At 45.8% G+C, this 17,568-nt stretch overlaps 1 protein-coding gene across 5 annotated transcripts in view; it reads left to right on the top strand.

Moving 5' to 3' along the window:
- ST7L (suppression of tumorigenicity 7 like) overlaps positions 1 to 17,568 on the top strand; it is a 179,524-nt gene that overhangs the window by 113,718 nt on the left and 48,238 nt on the right. The window contains exon 15 of one of the 5 annotated variants that reach the window (XM_079135542.1): positions 10,934 to 12,106. The exons of 2 other annotated variants lie outside the window; for them this stretch is intronic. In XM_079135542.1, coding sequence (XP_078991668.1) covers positions 10,934 to 10,969 — 36 coding nt within the window. In that variant the 3' untranslated portion in view covers positions 10,970 to 12,106. Of the gene's footprint in view, positions 1 to 800; positions 2,404 to 6,064; positions 7,319 to 10,933; positions 12,107 to 17,568 lie in introns of those variants that run through there. 2 more of the 5 variants (XM_079135536.1, XM_079135538.1) reach the window with 2 other exon arrangements.

Genomic DNA, 17,568 nt, shown 5'->3' with positions numbered 1-17,568 from the left:
ACAGGGAAGCACATGACAGGAGTCCCCTTTTCTTGTTTATCATAGACTAAGAAGAAACCATCCGTTTTCTCTTCTAAGGGTAGAGAGAGGGAGGGAGTGGTTGGAGAGGAAGAAGAATGTAGGGCTAGAAGGAAGACAGACTATCATCTGGTGACATTGTTATTAGTCTTCTGCTCCATAGTGGAACAAGGACATACACTGAAGTCAATATGCATCTCTTCCAAGGGTTGTACAAAATATCAAGTTTGTTGGGTTTTCTTTTAGGAAAAGAAAGAATTGTGTTGGGGGCCTGATGTGCCTTCAGACATCAACTTTCTACCTTATCCTAGAAGTGGCAACCACTGAGGCAGGCATCTGTGACAGGTGGGGAGCAAGGAGACTGAACACCTCTGTACCCACTCCCCATCCTTGCCCCCTATTGCTCTCTTCCTCCATTTCACAGGAACTGCTAAGTACCTTTGTGTGTCACCTGCCTCTCTCTTCAGAGCTCTTCCATCTCGGAGTTTTTCCAAAATCTTTAATATGAACCATGTGGGGAAAGGGTAATAGAGGGAGAAAGGAAAGAGGGGGAGCAATCAACGAAAAAAAAAAAAAAAAACCAATCTACAAAGATTGCCACTTGGGTCTTTAGGAACCACTACTGAAATTGTCAGTGATATTTCCTCATCTAAACACAAACTGGTCCCGAGACTGCCTCCCACGCTGCCGAGGAGCAATCAAGAGTCCCTAAAACCAAATTGCAAATTGAGCTGGATAAAGATGTACAGTGGTCACTTCATGTTCTCATTCTGTCTCTATAGGGACCCAGAAGATGTAAGTCCAAAACCAAACTGAGCCATGAAGGTAAAGGGTGGCTTTGATCTCATTCTGAATGTTGAAAGGCGTTTTTCCTGTCTCCCTTCCCTTTCCCTTTCTAAAAGAATGTTTCAAGCCAGATGTAAGATATAGGCCGCCTGCTCTCCCATGCAGAACCCCCCTCCTTGCCTTCCCCAACACATCAGAGATAAAAAAAAAAAAAAAAGAAAAAAAGAAAATCCAAGAGAGAATTTTCTTCAACAGGAAAACAGGGGTGGGGGTGGGGATGGAGAGAAACGCATCTTGAAATGATAGGAATCTGCAGCCCAAGCTAGCCGGCCCCTCAGCCAGCTACCCCTCACCCTTCCAGCCAAGATTCTAAGTCAAGAGGAGAAAAGCCACAGGGTGCAAGAGGAGAAGAGACCACAGGGTGCAGGGTGAGGGGGCCTGATGGCTGCAAGGGAGGAAGAGCAGAGTAAGAAAAGGAAGGGGGGCACTGCATGGTACAGGGGCCACTAGCCCAGTCCAAGAGACCAGCGTGATGAGGGTGGGGGGGTAGGTGAAGAGGAAAGATGACAGAATCTTCACTCAGTCCAATTCTTCCCCCTTGCCCTGCCCCTCCCCAAGGTCGCGGTGGGGTGGGGGCGGGTAGTGGCAGGTGGGCAGCTCTATTTCTGAAAGAAGGGGATAAGGGCGATCAAGTGCTGGGAAGCACATGGAGATGGGGCAATTCTGAAAAAACAGACAACAAAGTGGATTCCCACACAAACACAGGGGATCTCTAACATCAGGCCTCACACAAACTAGGCAAGCACTATCTCTGAATTACATCTTCAGCCCTTTTTCTTTTGAGACACTAAAAATTGCTCATGCTGGACTTGAACCTGCCATTCTCCTGCTTCAGCCTCCTGAGTATCTGAGATTACAGATTTGGGATACCGCAGTGGCCATCCAGTGGAGTTTTAATGCCTAATGCCTCATCTGACCTCTTGTGAAGTGTCTGGAGTCTAAGGCCTTCAAGAGATCTCTGAGGAGAGAGGGTATCTGAATACTTTGGGATTCCGGAAGCCTCTGGGAGATGGGGTCCTCAGGAGAAGAAAACAAGGGAGGGAGACAAGATTCCAAGTGATCTCAAAGCCATGGCTTTAGACAAATGCCCAGATTATGCAAACCCAAGTGTTTTGTATGTTTTAATAGTGGGGATTAATGGGGTAGTTTTGCCTCGGTTTCACTTCTAAAGCTGGGTGCTGCCTCCTTACCAAAGCCTGCATTACCGTGGTGAGTAGACTAGTAGGGGCTTGCCCGTCCTTGCCAGCTGCCCCTTTCTCCACCTCCCAAAGGAGACCTGAGGGTTTGAGGGCCAACGGAACAGCCACCTCAAGGCCGGAAAGTACCTGGTTCTTTGAACGCACGGGAAGGTAACTTCTGCCCTACGGGGCTTGAGCTGAATGGAGTAGAGAGGGTACAGGCTATGGGGGCCCGAGGGAGCCTCAACCACGGAGTGTCCAAATGCCTAGCACCCTCCTCACCATGGGAGTAGGACGCTGCGCCCCTTCGCTCCATACCTACTCTTCCCGACTTCAGTTGACGGTACTGCAGGGATTCCCTTGAGCAGCCGGTGCAGGGAACTGTATATTCCCTACTGAAGCCTCAGCCTCTGACCCAGCGCCTGATCCGCCCAACCCTAAGAGCCACAACTCACCACCAGGACGTGTCTACACGGGCCGGCAGAGTCAGCAGCAGCAGAAGGCAGGCAAGACCTAAGCGGACCGAAGCTGGAGAGACGTCGGGGACCGCAGGTCTAGGCGCGGGGGCTGGGACAAGAGCGCGGGCGCGCCGAGGGGCGAGCTGCGCGGCTTCCTCCGCACCACCAGGTTTCAGCATAGCTCCCCGAAAACTCCCGCCGCGCAGCCCAGAGGGGCGTGGACGGGACACAGTCTGGGGTTACTCAGGCTGCTCCTACCTCACCCCTCTGGGTGGCCATGGGGTTCGAAGTCGGTTGGGTACCTAGGGTCACGTGGAGTCCGAGAGCCGGGGGTAGGGTCCCGGAGAGGGCGTAAGTTGCAGTGTCGGGAAACCCACGACGGTGCGCGGAGCCGGAGGCTTGGGGCGCGCTGCCAGAGCACGAGGTGTAGTGTCAGAGTTCAGACGCACGGTGTGGGGCTGCGGGACCGAGAGTGCGGACAGCCCCTCCAGCCCGCGGGCTCTCATTGGACGGCGCGGGGCGGGGCCGAGATCGGGGACACGCGCGGCCTGCGGGGCGACTCCGCCTGCGCCAGCCCCGGGAGCTCCGCGACACCCTAGGTGTGGCGGCCGCCTCCGCCCCTCCGCGCTCCAGTGCGTCGCCGCGCTGCGCCCCCACCTGCTCAAGCGCCACGCGACCCGGACAGCAGCGCCCTTCAGCGCCCGTAGCGCCCAGTCCCTACCGATGCCGTGCCACCGGGTCCTAGCGCCCTTCGTTCGGCATTTTCAGCGGCTGTGGTTGATAGCAAGGCGCACGGAATGCAAGGGGGCTGCAGACACTTCTCCCAGTCCCCTAACCTACAGGACATTGGAGCTGACCACAGAAGATGCACTCATTTCGTTGGGTCCTCTCCATTCTTGCACTTCTGTGAAATGGGTAGAAACCCTGCCACCAGGAGTTGCAGGAGAATCGTAACTTCCTTTTCAACACTGCCTGCAGGGGCGCCGTGGGCATCCGATTTCAGGTAGGGGATTCTCTGATCTAGGGCTCCTCGTCCCTGCATCTTCCAATCCACTGCACCAGTGTCCTCTTTCCCCACACCATTTAGACCCGAATCCTACCCGGGTGCTTTCTCCAGCATAGGAACCGGGAATCAATCGCCGACGCCGAGGAGGCACACCTGCGGACCCGACGCTGACGCTCAGGCCCTTGTGTCCCGCTCTCTGCAGAGCTCAGTCTCTCCAGGTTCCCCCCAGTGTCTTGCCCCCCCCTCTCCGGCGGGGCTGCGAGTACGAAAGAATCAGAAACAGCTGGGCAGTTTTCCCGCACCGGAGGCCAGGGTGGGGGTCCTGCTGAGAGAATGGAGGCCCTGGAGCCTTGTCTCCCCTTTGCCTTTCCACCCTTCCTGCGGGCGTGGTAATTTGGGAAGTGTTGGGGAGGTGCTGTGTGCTTAAAGTGATTCCCCTTTCCTCCTCCCTCCATCCCACCCCCGCACTTCCCAGGCTGGCAGGTAGAGCCCTTGGGGGTAGAGTGGCCCTTGTTGCGATATAAAAATAATATTTTTTTTCCTCTTGCGGTACTGGGGATGAAACACAGAGCTCTGAGTATGCTAGAAAGCGCTCTGCCGCTGAGCTGCACCCTTCTACCCCCGTCTTTTTTTTTTTTTTTTTAACTTTGAGACAAGGTCCCACACTGGCCTGAACTTGTGATCGTCCTGCCTCACCCTCTCCAGTAGCTGGGATTACTGGCATTCGCCACCACCCCCAGCCTATACATTCTTTTTAAACCCCTGGGCCGTCCAACTTTGAGAGTTCTTCTGGACCTAACACCTTCCTCAGCCTCAGTTCTCCCGCCTAGCTCCCTCATTCCCAGGGGCCTTTCATGCCTCTCCCCAGTGATTTATTTAAACTATAAAGTCCTGGTGTAAACAACGCTTTGGTAACTGCCCATCGCGCCAACCCCAAACTCACCATCTCTCTTCCTTTGGGGGGGTGGGGGAGATAAGAGACTCCAGAGAGTGAGGGAACAGGGCACAGCTGGCTGCACTGAAGCTACAAACATCTCAGAGTCAGAGCTACCACAGGAGGGTTCACAAGGACCTTTGTCTCCTCTCCCCCTTCTCACTCCCTGGCCCCACTTTCTGTGGTAAGGGACCAAGTATATTCATCAATTCAACAAATATTTATTTATTCACTGTCATGTGCTAGTCACGTGATGTGTATCAGTGAGTACACCAAAACAAAACAATTTCTGCCCTCATGGAGTTCACATTCTACTGAAGGGAAAAGGATGATAAACATCAGAAGTAAAGCATAGAGAATGCTAGAAAATAGTAAGTGCAGTAGGAAAAACAAAAAACAAAAAGAACAGGGCAGAGTCAGGGGATGGGTTGCATTTGTAACCAGGATGATCATGACTGTGACAGTCAAGCAGAGATTTGAGAAAGTGAGGAAACAAGCCTGGCACACACTGGTGAATAGCATTTCAGGGAGGGAAGAGCTAGTGGCCACTGTAAGATAGCAGTGGCTGGTGTATAGGGGACAGTAAGAGTAAGATAGGGAGGAAGAGTTTGGACGGGTAGTGGAGGGGAGAAGTGCCCACCACTTTTGGTCTGTGCAGGGCTGGGTGGGGGTGCTAACCTGGAGTTGGATGGGAGTGGGAGTGGGTTGAATACAGACCAAGCAGAGCCAGCATACTGGCCATATTCCTTCTGGCCAACCTCTCTTTCCTTCAGTCTGGTAGGCCCTAGGTGACCTGCTGAATCCTTAGAAATGCAGACTCCAAATGCAGTTTCCCCGAGAGGGGCAGGTGGGAGAGGAGTGAGCTCAGGCTCATTCCTGGCTGGGCCCTTTCCTTGGACCACTCTTTCACCTCCTCCCAGCCCAACCCCACCCCTTTGCAGGGCAGCAGTCTTCCAGCTCCAGCAGCCTCTCCCAGACTCCCCTGTGTGCTTAGACCTGGGTGTAACTCTGGCCCTGCGTTTATTTCTACATATGGGCCTGGGGCTGTGAGTAAGTGGGAGTTGGAGATAATCACATCTAACCTTGGGTGGATCACCCACATGGGCCCCAGACTCACTTGGTTTCAGCAGTCTTCATAGTTAAGTGGGACCATATCTTGGCACAACATAGATGCTCAATGATTATAGTGAATGTTTCTGAACAGCCCCTCCCCCCACAAACATCAGTAACTCTGAAAGGGAGAAAGGTGAATGAGGCGACAGGCCACCTCTGCCCTTAAGTGGGCAACCCAGAATGGGGCTTTGCTTCTACTCCTCTCCCCCTCTGCCAGTCCCCAGTTCCCCAAGAGAAACCCTAGGCTGCAGGAGCCAGCTGACTACAAGAACTGCACTCAACCACTTAACTAGAGAACAACTACGGAGCCAGAGAAGAGGTTTTCTGGGATCTGCCACTTTGGAGCTTCAAATCTCAAAATAAACTTTTAGTCTCAAGGTCTTAGATACTATTGGAGAGCTCAGCTCCTCACGCAAGGGCTTGTTTTGGGGCTTCCAGGCGGAGGGTCAAGGCTAGAGACTCAGGCTAGCCCCTGATCTGCTTCTCTGGCTTATCCCCAACCCCACTCTAGGTTTTGGAGTCAGAGGGAAGTGTTACTGGTTTGAGACTCAAATACTGGTTTCCATGGCCCCGCATGGAGTCAAGTCAGCACTTATTAAGCACCTGCTATGTGCCCACCACTGGCCAAGGCATTCCAAATGACATGGAAGGAGAAAAAGTTCTTATTTCCATGTAAATACAATAAAGCTGTCTGAGGGTGGCACTCTAGATTCTGCTGGGGTTCAAGGCTGAGTACTGCAGATATGATATGCTGCAGCATCAGTAGAGACCTGGGCAAGAATCCCAGGCTAGCCCCCTACCCTGCATGCTGTTCTCAGGCTGCAAGATTTCCTGGGGCCTCCAGCAGAGAGCTTCCACCTAACCAGAAGAGCTGGGTCTTCCCTTTTTCTTGTGGTACCATTACAGCCCCCTGGCCCTTTTCATAAGTGGGTGCAGAAAGGGGAAGGGTTCCCTCTCACCCTTGATATTTCATCTCACGTTCTGCTCCCCAGTGAGGCCACTTAGAGTTAAGATCCATTTTTCACCCTATTCTCAGCTATGTGTAGCTGAATGACTTTAAATTCTTACTGGCCCTTGGATGGGAGTGGAGATGAGCTAAGGGGAGTTGGGTGTGGGTAAACAGCTCTCACTCCGCCCTGGCCTATCCTCCAGAAGGCCCCCCTTTCCTGGGCCCCTTTGGCGATGACCTTCTCTTTCCCGGTGGGTGGGAGATGGTGTGGATGGTAATGAGCAGAGAGAAAGGCCAAGAAGGGGCTGGGGGGAGGTTTGGATGGGAGTCAAGGAATTCCTAAGCCTGCTACTTGCACAAGGGGCCCTGAGACGCCTTTCCTGAGATTTCTTTGCAAACCAAGGCAGGTCTCATTTGAATTGGGGCCAGGTTCACACAGGCCCCTAGTGCTCCACCTCCTGCCCCGCTGCACCATGCAGAGAAAAGGGAGCATGGGAAGAACCAGGGGCTTTTAAGGGGGGTGATACGGGGATCCATGCTTTCTACACAGCCTGGCTGGCCTCTCCTTGGTATTTATGAGCTCCCAGGCGAGACGTGGAACGTGTCTCAAAGAGGCCAGGCCAAACAGGCTTTGGAGGGAAGGAGCATCCAGCCCAAAATCAGGGAAAGGGCTTGGTGGAGCAGTGTCTCCTCCATCAGCTAGTGCCTAAGCAGGGAGGGCAAACCAACTGCTCTCCAGGACACAAGGAAGAGAGGGATTTCAGGAACTAGGGGAAAGAGGAGAGGAGGTTTGGGGAGGCAGAATCACCAGGGCAAGGATGGGGCGGCGGGGGGGGGGGGGGGGCGGTGTTTGGAGACTTTTAGCACTTTGGCTGTAATCAGACTGGAGCCAGGCGGTGGGCGGGCTGACAGCCATCCTGGGCGGGTGGCCCAGGTTCTGTGTGAGGCCAGTGGGTGTACTGCTGGGATCTTGGGTGGTCACTGACTGACCTCTTCCCAAGGGAGGGTTCCCATTTTTTTTCCAGACCCCTTTCCCAATTTGCCTGTATAAAATAGGCTAAGAATTGAGCTTCCTTTCTCTCCCCACCACCTGTTCTGACCCCAGAATGATATGGAAGTATGATTTGCTTCCAGTGAACAAAAATCTGCAGAACCCACCATCTGCCTCTTTCCACTCTGCCCACCTCAGCCCACCCTTCTTGTTCTCATGCTCTCCCTGTATCTCATCTCAGAGGCTCCCTCTCTCTGGATCTCTCACTGGCTTGTGTTTATGTCACTCCAAGTATATTCCTCTCCCTCTTTCTCTTTGGGTTTGTTTCCATATCTTTATTTGTCTCTCTGTTTCTGTCTGCCTGCCTTTCAACCCTGTCTGAATGTCTGTCTGCCCCTCTCTTTCTAAACTGTCTCTTGTCTGTCAGTCTGTTATTCTGTCTCCAAGCATGTGTCTCTCTCATTCCCTCTCTTTGTCTGAATCTGTACAACTGTTGGTCTTGCTCTTCTTTCACTCTCCTGTTTCTAGGTCTTTTTTTTTTTTTTTTTTTTTTTGCCTCTCTGTGACTTTCTCAGTCTGTGTGTGCATGCGTGCCTGCCTGCCTCTCTGTCTTCCTTTCCTGTGTGGCTTCCCCCGGCTCCTGCTCTCTGTTTTACATTTTCCCCTTGCAGCTCCTGCAACACAGTACAAAGTACACCTGACAAGAAAAAAAATGGAAAATCTTCCTCCTTTCAACTCAACCAGGCACTATTTGCATGGCTCTAAATCACTTTATCATTTCAGGTCTCAGTTTCCTCACTAGTGGAACAAGTAGGGTGAAGATCTAGTTCCTCTGTGGGAGTTTCTGTCTTTATCTCTTCTTTCTTGTAACACAAGCCATCCTGCGTCCCATGAGGCTCCTGCTTCTGATTCTTAAACTAGACCCTGAAGTCAAAACTCTAGCATCCTAGTGGAGAGGGTCTCTGATACTGTTAGCTAGCAGGCCCCTACAGGAGGACTCCTCACTCCTCCACTGCCTTAAACATCAGGGTGGACAAGGTCCCTTTCTGGGGCCATGTCTGGGATACAAACCAGATTAGCTCATCTCTCTAATCCTCTTTGTGCTGGGGCCTCTGCCAGGCAGGGACACCCACAGCGCAGAGTGAGGGTGTGTGTGTGAGTGTGTGTGCACATTCTTGGAGAAAGCTGGACACTCATGGTTCTCCTTCCTCTGTTACCCTCTCCTGCCTTAAAAACCCAAATCAGCAACGCTCACTGTGAGAGAAATGTCATCAGGCTTGAGCCAAGTCAGGTTTTTTATAATCTGCCCATCCCCATACTTCTCCCCCATCTCCTCAACCGCCTCTCTAGAACTGGACTAGTCATTCCAGCCATCCCCCTGTTCTGGAACAGCTCGGACCTACCCCACCTCCGCACTTATGCCAGGGCCATGTGTGTGTGTTCTCCAGTCATTGAAGGAGAAGGACCTTTCCTTCCCATCTTGAAAAGCCCCAGAGCATCAGGCCGTACACTCGGGATGTGGGGGAGGGACAGAACCGGAAGCAGGCTGTACCTGGCCTTCACACTCCAAATTGGAGGATTCTGGTCCTTCTCTGAAGTTTCATTTGGAGAAATCTCTTCTGGTTGATAAGATCAAAGCATTCCCTCTGCCAAATCATTACCTTATTTTCGAGGCAATTACAGAACTTATTGTATCAATTAGCCAGGTCTCCAGCTGCAGCCGATTATTGCTGATGGTCGTGCCATACACTTGCAAAGGAAAGGGGCTGTCGGGCCCAGCCAACCCCGACAGAGAGGGGTGGGCTGGGCAGGGCCCGGCTCTGACAAGGCCCAAATCTGGCCTCTCCCGGGGAGCTGTCCGGCTGCTGTCAGCCAGGATGGGCCCCAGGAGTTCAGCCGGCGCGCTGCTGAACCGAGAAGAACCCACTGGCCCCTCCGCGACGCTGCGCCCAGATTGCATTTTCCTGGGACTCCACACCTGCTCGCCTGATGTGGCCCGCGGGGAGCACACCAACGCAACCCCGAGAGGTAGAGATTGCTCAGGCCAGGCCAGGGCCCCCGGCTAGGGCTATGCCAGGAAAATGCTGCGCGAGCCATGAGGCCAGCCCCTCCCCGACTCTCTGTGAGTGACTCACTCTGTGGGCCCTGCGCCCCGCCGCGGCGTCCGCAGGAAATACAAGGCAGAGTGAGCTTAGTCTTCTTGGGGACCTCTGCGTTTCAGACCCGGAGAAAACTTTAGAAGTCGGCGTGACGCGGAGAAGCAATTGTTGCCAAGGGTGCCGGAGCGCGGTTCCCTTCCCTTCTGCATGGATCGCAGCTCCTTCTTGCAGAACCACGCACATACTTGCGGTAGGGTCAGGTGTGGCTCCGGTGTCCCCTACAGTAGCGGTTCTCAAAACCTTTTGGTCTCAGAAGCCTTTACACTCTTAAATGTTATCCATGTCTCCCAAAGAACTTTTGTTTGTTATGAGTTTTTTTCTATGTACCAATATTAAAAATTAACATGAACAGAGGAACCAACCAAAAAAGCTCCTAATGGCCAAAGATAGACTCTCTGAGCAGCAAAATAAAAGTTATTTGGATCGTAATCCAAAGTATAAAATAAATATCCATGAATCCATGAATAAGTAAATGGGGAGAGACATATCCTAGGTAGAAGACTTCCTAATAATTTATGTGCATACTCTGCCCTCAAAGAGCTGGAGTATAACTCTCCACTCCTCAAGTGCAGCCTGTGCCTTGTGACTTCTTTCCAAATAGTACAGTACAAGAAGGGAGGGTAGAGGAGAAGAGCGGATCTACAGTGGAGAAACTCGACAAATACCTCAATCAGGTGATCAAGGTCAAGTGTGATAGCATGTACGTTGGTATGATGTGATGACAATAACACTTGATTCTTTTGTTGCTGTGCAGCAAGAGAAACTCTCGTTGCTGGTGGGAATGCAAAATGGCACTGCCACCTTGGAAGACAGTTCAGAAGGTTTTAGGAAACTGCACATATCCTTATTACACCATGCAGTGATTTCACTCCTTGAAAACTCAAAGGAGTTGAAAACTCACATCCACACAAAAACCTGCACACAAATGTTTATGGCAGCTCTCATCATAATTGCCAAAATTTGGAAGCAACTGGCATATCCTTCAGTAGATAAATGGATAAACTGTTACATCCAGAGCATGGAGTATTATTCATTGGTAGAAAGAAATGAGCAATCAAGCCATGAAGGAAGCTTTAATGCATATTGCTGAATGAGAGAAGTCAATCTGAAAAGGCTGTGATTTCCAATTATATGACATTTTGGAAAATGCAAAACTATGGAAACAAAAAGGGTAATTGTCATGGTTCCTTCCTCTGGTTTTCCTTCCCCTAACCTCAGTGTAATCACGAGAAAAACATCAGGCAAATTCCATCAGAAGGACTTTTTTTTCTTTCCCTGCAGTGCTGGAAATTGAACCCAGGACCTCACACACACTAAGCAAGCCATCTACCCACAAGCTACATCCAAGCCTCCACAGAGGGGCATTCTACAAAATACCTGGCCAGTACTCCTTAAAATTGTCAAGGTCATCAAAAACAAGAAAATTCCAAGAAACTATTGTAGTCCAGAAGTACCTAAGGAGACATGACAGCTAAATGATGTTCTTTTTTGTTGTTTTTGTGGTGCTGGGGATTGAACCCAGGGCGTTGTGCTTAGGAGGTAAACTCTCTACCAACTGAACTATCTCCCCAGCCCCATGGGGAGATAAAATGTAACATTGTATCCTGGATGAAATCCTGGAGAAGAAAAAGGGCATTATTGGAAAACTGAGGAAATCTGATTAAACATGGACTTTGTTTAATAATGTGTTAATCTTGTGTCTTAGTCTGTTTTCTGTTGTTTAAAATAACATGATACCACAATTATAAAGAATTATAAAATATTTTATAAATTACATAGATAAATTATAAAGAGGTTTATTTTGGTTCACAGTTCTGGTCCAAGGTTGAGGGGCCACATCTGATGATGGCCTTCTTGCTGACAGAGTTGCAGTGTTACATAGGACAATATGTGGTGAGAAACAGTGAGCACACGTGTATGCATATCCTCTTCTTTCTCTTCTTGTAAAGCCACAGTATTCAATCATGGAAACTCTCTAATAACCCCAATGATCTAATCCTAATCTCTTTTCAAAGGCCCCACTTCCAAACACCATAGTACATTGTTTCTACCCTCTTAATACCTCAAGGACACTGGGGATCAAATTCCAACATGAGTTTCAGAGGAACAAACCATATTCAAATCCATAGTATATTGGTTCAATAATTGTGACAAATTTATAGCACTTCTGTAATGTAAATAACATGTTAATAATACAGAAAACACCTGGTGTAGTGGTATATACCTGAAATCCCAAATACCTGGGAGGTGGAGGCAGGAGAAAGTTCCTATAAGTTCCTATCTCAAAATAGGTGGTTGAGTGCCCCTGGGTTCAATCCCCAGTGCCACAAAATAAATAATGAATACATTAAATAATAATAGAGAAAACCAAGTGTGGGATATATGGGCACTCTGTATTGCTTTTGTAGTTTTTTTTTTTTTTTCTGTAAATCTAAAACAATTGTAAAAAAAAAAAAAAAAAAAAAGACAAAATTTATCTTAAATGATTAAAATAGAAGTGGGAAGTTGGGGTGGTATACATCTGGAATCCCAGCAACTCAGAGGCTGAGTCAGGAGGATTACAAGTTCAAGGTCAGCCTCAGCAATTTAGTGAGGCTCTGCCTGCCTCAAAATAAAAAATTGAAAGGGCTGAGGATGTAGCTCAATGGTACCCCTGATTCAATCCCATATACCACAAAGCCCCCCAAAAACATATATAAATATATATATATTTTTTTTAATGAAGACATTTATATTATGTGCAAGGCCCTGGGTTCAGTCACCAGTACCACACACACACAAAATGGAGACAATTAAAAATAATTTTTGGGACTGAGGTTGTGGCTCAATGGTAGAGCACTTGCCTAGTATGTTTGAGGCACTGGGTTCAATTCTCAGCACCATGTATAAATAAGTGAATAAAACAAAGGTCCATCAACATCTAAAAAATATTTTAAAAATAAAAATTCTTTATTTAAAATTAGTAATACAACCCAAAACTTGTTAATATTAATGCCATATTTTATGAAAACATAACTATAATTTCCAAAACAAAAAAAGAATGAAATTATTTAACATTTTTGTAAATATCTTTAAGGTGTGGATTCTCATATGTGCTGCTATATTTAGTCTGTTGTGATATTACTCATCTTGTAGCCTCTGAATGCAGGTAACAAGGGCAAATAACATCTTGTGTGTGTGTGTGTGTGTGTGGTACAGGGATTGAACCCAGGAGAGCACTATTTCTGAACTACACCCCCAGTCCTTTTTATTTTATTTTGAGATAGGATCTAGCTAATTTGCTGAAGGTCTCACTAAATTGCTGAGGTTGACCTCGAACTTGTGATTCTCCTGCCTCAGTCTCCAAAGGTAGCTGGGATTACAGGTAGGCATCACTATGGTTAGCCAAATAATTATCTTAATATTGCTATGAACCTCTTTGAAAACCACTATGTTAGCAACATCATCCATTACTATAATTCTAGATCCCTGACGATTCAGTTTCTTAATTGACATCTCTTCTGAGTTCTCTGATTATGTCTGTAATACAACCTCTTCTCCCCAATCACCTACCCTTTTATGGCTTCCCTCTATGTCAACATGACCACCATGTCTCCAGGCATAGCAACTTTGTGGAATTAATAACCACAGCATAAAATAACTTAGTAATAGGACTCCTCTCATTTTTCATAAATATGTTGAGAAGTGTCACAACCCCTAGACTAGTGTATGTGTGATAAACTGTTGTTGGATGATTAAGACAATTCTGGAGTCAGACCTCTTTTTCTGATGAAATCTACTTTTCCAAACATAGCAACCTGAGTTTCATCCATGCAATTATAATGCTTCATGGTTTAGTAGGTTTGGCATTTACTTTGTTTTAGCAAAGATGACTTTCTCTCATTGCCACAGCCAGGTAAACCCATTGTGACCAAGGGATATATCTTTAGAGCAACTTCCTGTCATCTTCAGAAATGAGCTGTGGGGGCATTCAAATTCTGTAAAAGTGTTCCCTTCCATAGAATGCTATCCACAATTGCCCTGTCAATGAAACAACCAATATTGTTGGTTTCCTGTGGGCAAGTAACTCTCTGAGCTTTAGTCTCCCAAAGGGTCCAGTTGACACTGTCATTTTCTGCATCATCTTGGATGCCTTTGTGCCTCATCTTTGTTTTTTCTTTTTGTACTAGGAATTGAACCCAGGGGCACTTTACCACTGAGCCCCATCCCCAGACCTTTTTATTTTTTTTTAATTTTTTTGTTGTAGATAAATATAATACGTTTATTTTATTTGTTTATTTTTATGTGGTGATGGGGATCAAACCCAGTGCCTCACATATGCTAGGCAAGCATTCTACCACTGAGCCCCAACCCAACCCTAATCTTTTTTTTTTTTGAGACAGGGTCTTTTTTTAAAAAAATATTTTTTTAGTTGTCAATGGATTTATTTATTTTTTATTTATATGAGGTGTTGAGAATCAAACCCAGTTCATCACACATGCAAGGCAAGTGCTCTTCCATTGAGTTACAACCTCAACCCCATTGAGACAGGGTCTTGCTAAGCTATCCAGGCTGGCGTCAAGCCTGTGATCCTCCTGCCTTAGCCTCTTGAGTCACTGAGATTACAGATGTGCCACTGCACCAGACTTTAGAATATTTGTATTGATTTATTTTCTCCCTGCTTTCAAAATTATGAAAATAATACATTCATGTAAATAAAGACTTCAAACATATACATGTAGTAAAAAGTGAAGTCCCTCTTCATAGTCCTTCTTAGAGTTAAGCACAATTAACATTTCTGCTCAGATACTGATATGCACTTTCTGGGATAAATCATGTGTAATTCTGAACTAGAACTGGGACCAAATTATTAACATTATTTTGATTTGCATTTTCCCCTCCAAAACACATCTGTTATCTTTCTATGCTAATTTTTGTAGTTATTATATAATATTCTAAGCTGTGCATATATCATAATTTACTTAACTACTCTACTGATGAATATCCAGGTTATGTCCAGATTCGTGTATTACAATCAATACTGCATATATATCTTGAGCAATATGTGATTGTTTCTCTAGAAATGAAACTGCTAGGTCCATAGGCATGCATATTCTAAATTTTGAGGCATATCAAAGTGTTCTTTGAAAAGATTATACCAGTTTACACAACTTAGGAGCCCTCATTTCTCTATATTCTCACCAAATTTTGGAAATGGATCTTTTAAAATACTTTTTCCAATTCGATACTATATCATAGATTTTATTAGTATTACTCCAATTATCAATGCATGCTAGGCAAGCACTTTGCTACTGAGCCACATCCCCAGCCCCCTTTGTAACATTTTGAGATAGGGTTTGCTCTAGGTTGCTGAGACTGGCTTTGAATTTGTGATCCTCCTGCCTTGACCTCCCAAGCAGCTGGGATTACAGGTGTGCACTACTCTACCTGCCATTGCATCAGTTTTGAGGAATGTATAATGACATGTACCCACATTAAAGTATTATACAGAGCAGTTTCACTACCCTAAAAATCCTCTGTGCTCTTCCTATTCATCCCTCTCAACTAAATCCTGGCAACTACTGATTCTTTTAGTGTTTCCATAGTTTTGCATTTTCTAGAATGTCATGTAATTGGAAATCACAGCCTTTTCAGATTGACTTCTCTCACTTAGCAATATGTCTTTTCGTGGTTCAATTGCTCATTTCTTTTTAACACTGAATAATACTCTATTCTCTGGATGTAACACAGTTTATCCGTTCATCTACTGAAGAATATGTTAGTTGCTTCCAGATTTTGACAATTATGATTAGAGCTGCTATAAACATTTGTGTGCAGGTTTTTTCCTGGATGTAAGTTTTCAACTTCTTTGGGCAAATACCAAGGAGTGGAATTACTGCATGATATGGTAAGGGTATGTGGAGTTTTCTAAAAACTCCTCAGTTGTCTTCCAAACTGATTATGCCATTTTGCATTCCCACCAGCAAAGAGTGAGAGAGAAATTTCTCTTGCTTCTCAATCTTGTCAGCATTGTTAGTGTTTTAAATTTGATCATTCCAGTATGTGTGCAGTGGTATCTCATTGTTATTTTAGTTTACATTTCCTTAGTTACTTATAATGTGGAGTATCTTTTAAAATTTTTTTGAGTTGTTTATGAAAGTTTATTTTATTCGTTTATTTATATGTGATGCTGAGAATCAACCCAGTGCCTCACACATGCTAGGGAAGTGCTCTAGCACTGAGCCACAACCTCAGCCCATGTGGAGGATCTTTCATATACTTATTTGCTCTCTGTATATCTTTTTTGGTGATGTGTCTGTTCAGGTCTTTGGCCCAATTTTTAATTGGATTCTTTTGTGTTTTTTGATTGAGTTTTTTTAAAAAATACTTTTTCTTAGAGCATCAAAATTATACGTAGTAATTAGATTCAATTTGACAAAATCATACATGCAAAGAACTTGATTTCAAGTCCCATCTCCCCCTTTTCCTTCCCTCCTCATTCCTTCTTTTCTCCTTCCTCTACTTTATTAAACTTCCTTACTTCTGCATGTACATAAAAGTGAAATTCCCATTGGTAGTTTTACTATGAATTAACATGATTTTGTTAAATTAATTCCATTTATTTTCCCTTTTCCCTTCCTTCCTCCCTCTTGTTCTTCTACACCTACTCCACCTATCTTCCTATTTCTTTATGATATCCAATTCCCTTCCTGACTCCCTTCTTTCCCTTATTTTGCTCCAGCTTCTACATATGAAAGAAAACATTCAACCTTTGATTTTCTGAGTCTGGCTTATTTCACTTAGAATGGTTTTCTCTATTTCCATCCATTTACCAGCAAATGCCTTTATTTCATTCTTCTTGTGGCTGAGCAAAATTCTATTGTGTATATATACCACATTTCTTAATCCATTTATCTATTGACAGACATCTGGGTTGATTCCATAATCTGACTATTGTGAATGTGCTGCTGTAGACATTGTAGTGGCTGCATCAATATAGAATGCTGATTTTATATCTTTTGGATAAACACCGAGGAATGGAATGGTGGTTTCACTTCTAGTTTTTTGAGGAATCTTCACACTGCTTTACAGAGTGGTTGTACTAATTTGAATCCCCACCAAAAATGTAAGAATGTACCTTTCCCTCCCACATCCTTGCCAGCTCTTATCACTATTCATGTTCTTAACAATTGCATTCTGACTGCAGTGAGATGAAATATTAGTGTAGTTTCGATTTGCATTTCCCTAATTGCTAGAGATGTTGAACATTTTATCATATATTTCTTGGCCATTCATGTTTCTTCTTTTGAGAAGTTTCTCTTTAGTTTTTTTGACCATCTGTTGATTGGCCTAGTGTTTTTTTGGCATTAAGTTTTTTAAGTTCTTCATATATTTTGGATATATTCCCCTTTCAGAGAAGTAGCTGGCAAAGATTTTCTCTTATTCTGTAGACTCTCTCGTCACTCTCTTAATAATTCCTTTGCTGTTTAATTTGATGGCATCCCGCTTATTGATTTTTGGTTTTATTTCTTGAGCTTTAGGGGTATTGTTGAGAAAGTCAGAGCCTGCACTTGTATGATGGAGTGTTGACCCTATTTTTTCTTCTAGCAAGGTTTCTAGTTTAATTTCTAAGTCTTTGATCCAATTCAATTTGACTTTTGCACAAGATGAAAGATAGGGATGTAAATTCATTCTTCTACATGTGGATATCTAGTTTTCCCAGCACCACTTACTAAAAAGGCCTTTTTTCTAACATATATTTTTGGTATCTTTGTCAAATATCAGATGGCTGTATAAATTTGGGTTTTTCTCTGTGTCTTCTATTCTATTCCATTGGTCTTCATGTCTATTTTGATGCCAATACCATGCTGTTTTTGCTATTGTAGCTCTGTAATGTAATTATGATGCCTGCTGTATCACTTTTCTTGCTCAGAATT

Source organism: Sciurus vulgaris (assembly GCF_902686455.1).
Source record: "Sciurus vulgaris genome assembly, chromosome: 1".
NCBI classification, from domain to species: domain Eukaryota; kingdom Metazoa; phylum Chordata; class Mammalia; order Rodentia; family Sciuridae; genus Sciurus; species Sciurus vulgaris.
Note: the sequence above shows the minus strand (reverse complement) of the source record. Positions and strands in the feature narration are given on the sequence as shown.